Consider the following 1,506-nt stretch of genomic DNA (forward strand, 5'->3'; position numbering starts at 1 on the left):
TTACAGTAATATGCAACAAATCAAGTAAGCTAAGCATCTCAAGCAAGCAAAGCACCTCAAGCCTGCAAAGCACCTCAAGCAAAAAGAGCATCTCAAGCATGCAAAGCACCCCAAACAAGCGAAGAACCTCAAGCAGGCGAAGCATCTAAACCAACCAAGGCACCCCAAGCAAGCAAAGCATGTAAAGCAAGTAAGGTACCTCAAGCGAGCAAAGCACCTGAAGAGAGCAAAGCAACTTAAGAAAGCCAAGCACCTAAAGCAAACAAAGCACCTGAAGCAAGCCAGCCACCTCAAGAAAGCAAAGCACCTCAAGCAAGCAAAGAACCCCGAATAAGCAAAGCATGTAAACCAAACAAAGCACCTCAAGGAAGCAAAGCATGTAAAGCAAGCGAAGCACCTCAAGCAAGGAAATCATCTAAACTAAGCAAACCACCCCAACTAAGCAAAGCTTGTAAAGCAAGCAAAGCACCCGAAGCAAGCAAAGCACCTCAAGAAACCAAAACACCCGGAGCAAGCAAAGAACCTCAAGAAACCAAAGCATCCCAAGCAATCAACGCACTTCAAGCAAGCAAATCACTTCAAGCAAGCAAAGCATGTAAAGCAAGCAAAGCCTCCCCAAGCAAGCGAAGCAGCTCAAGGAAGCAAAGCACCTCAAGCAACCAAAGGACCCGAAGCAAGTAAAGCACCTCAAGCAAGCAAAGCACCCCTAGCAAGCAAAGCACCTCGAACAAGTAAAGCACCTCAAGCGAGCAAAGCAACTCAAGGAAGCGAAGCACCTCAAGCAAGCAAAGCATGTAAAGCAAGCAAAGCACCCCAAGCAAGCAAAGCACCTCGAACAAGTAAAGCACCTCAAGCAACCAAAGCACCTCAAGCAAGCAAAGCACCGAAGCAAGCAAAGCACTTCAAGCAATCAAATCACCCCAAGCAAGCGAAGCACCTCAAGCAAGGAAGGCATCTAAACCAAGCAAACCACCCCAACTAAGCAAAGCTTGTAAGCAAGCAAAGCACCTCAAGCAAGCAAAGCACCCGAAGCAAGCAAGGCACCTCGAACAAGTAAAGCACCTCAAGCAAGCAAAGCACCTCAAGGAAACGAAGCACCTCATGCGATCAAGCAAGCAAAGCATGGAAAGCAAGCAAAGCACCTCGAACAAGAAAAGCACCTCAAGCAACCAAAGCACCCGAAGAAAGCAAAGCACAGTTAACATATGGCGTTCCTCAAGGGTCGTGCTTGGAGCCGTTACTGTTCACACTATATGTAAGTAAACTATTTGATATTATTAAAGGTCACTTGCCACATGTTCACACGTATGCTGACGATACGCAGCTATATCTAGCGTTTAAACCTGATTCTGCAGTAAACGCTCTTGATGCTGTCAATGCAATGGAACTTTGTATTCATGACTTAAGAACCTGGATACTCCATGATAAACTCAAATTAAATGACAATAAAACCGAATTTATATTAATTGGAACTAGACAACAGTTGGCAAAGGTGGATGGGATCTC

General features: G+C 45.5%; 1 protein-coding gene across 1 annotated transcript in view; it reads left to right on the forward strand.

Annotated features, from left to right (window-relative positions):
* LOC138001337 (neurofilament heavy polypeptide-like) overlaps positions 1–982 on the forward strand; it is a 3,208-nt gene extending 2,226 nt beyond the window's left edge. Inside the window, exon 2 of the mRNA XM_068847987.1 lies at positions 444–982. Coding sequence (XP_068704088.1) covers positions 444–982 — 539 coding nt within the window. The remainder of the gene's footprint in view (positions 1–443) is intronic.
* Positions 983–1,506: the final 524 nt, after the last annotated feature.

The sequence above is a fragment of the Montipora foliosa genome, chromosome 4 (assembly GCF_036669935.1).
Source record: "Montipora foliosa isolate CH-2021 chromosome 4, ASM3666993v2, whole genome shotgun sequence".
Classification (NCBI taxonomy): domain Eukaryota; kingdom Metazoa; phylum Cnidaria; class Anthozoa; order Scleractinia; family Acroporidae; genus Montipora; species Montipora foliosa.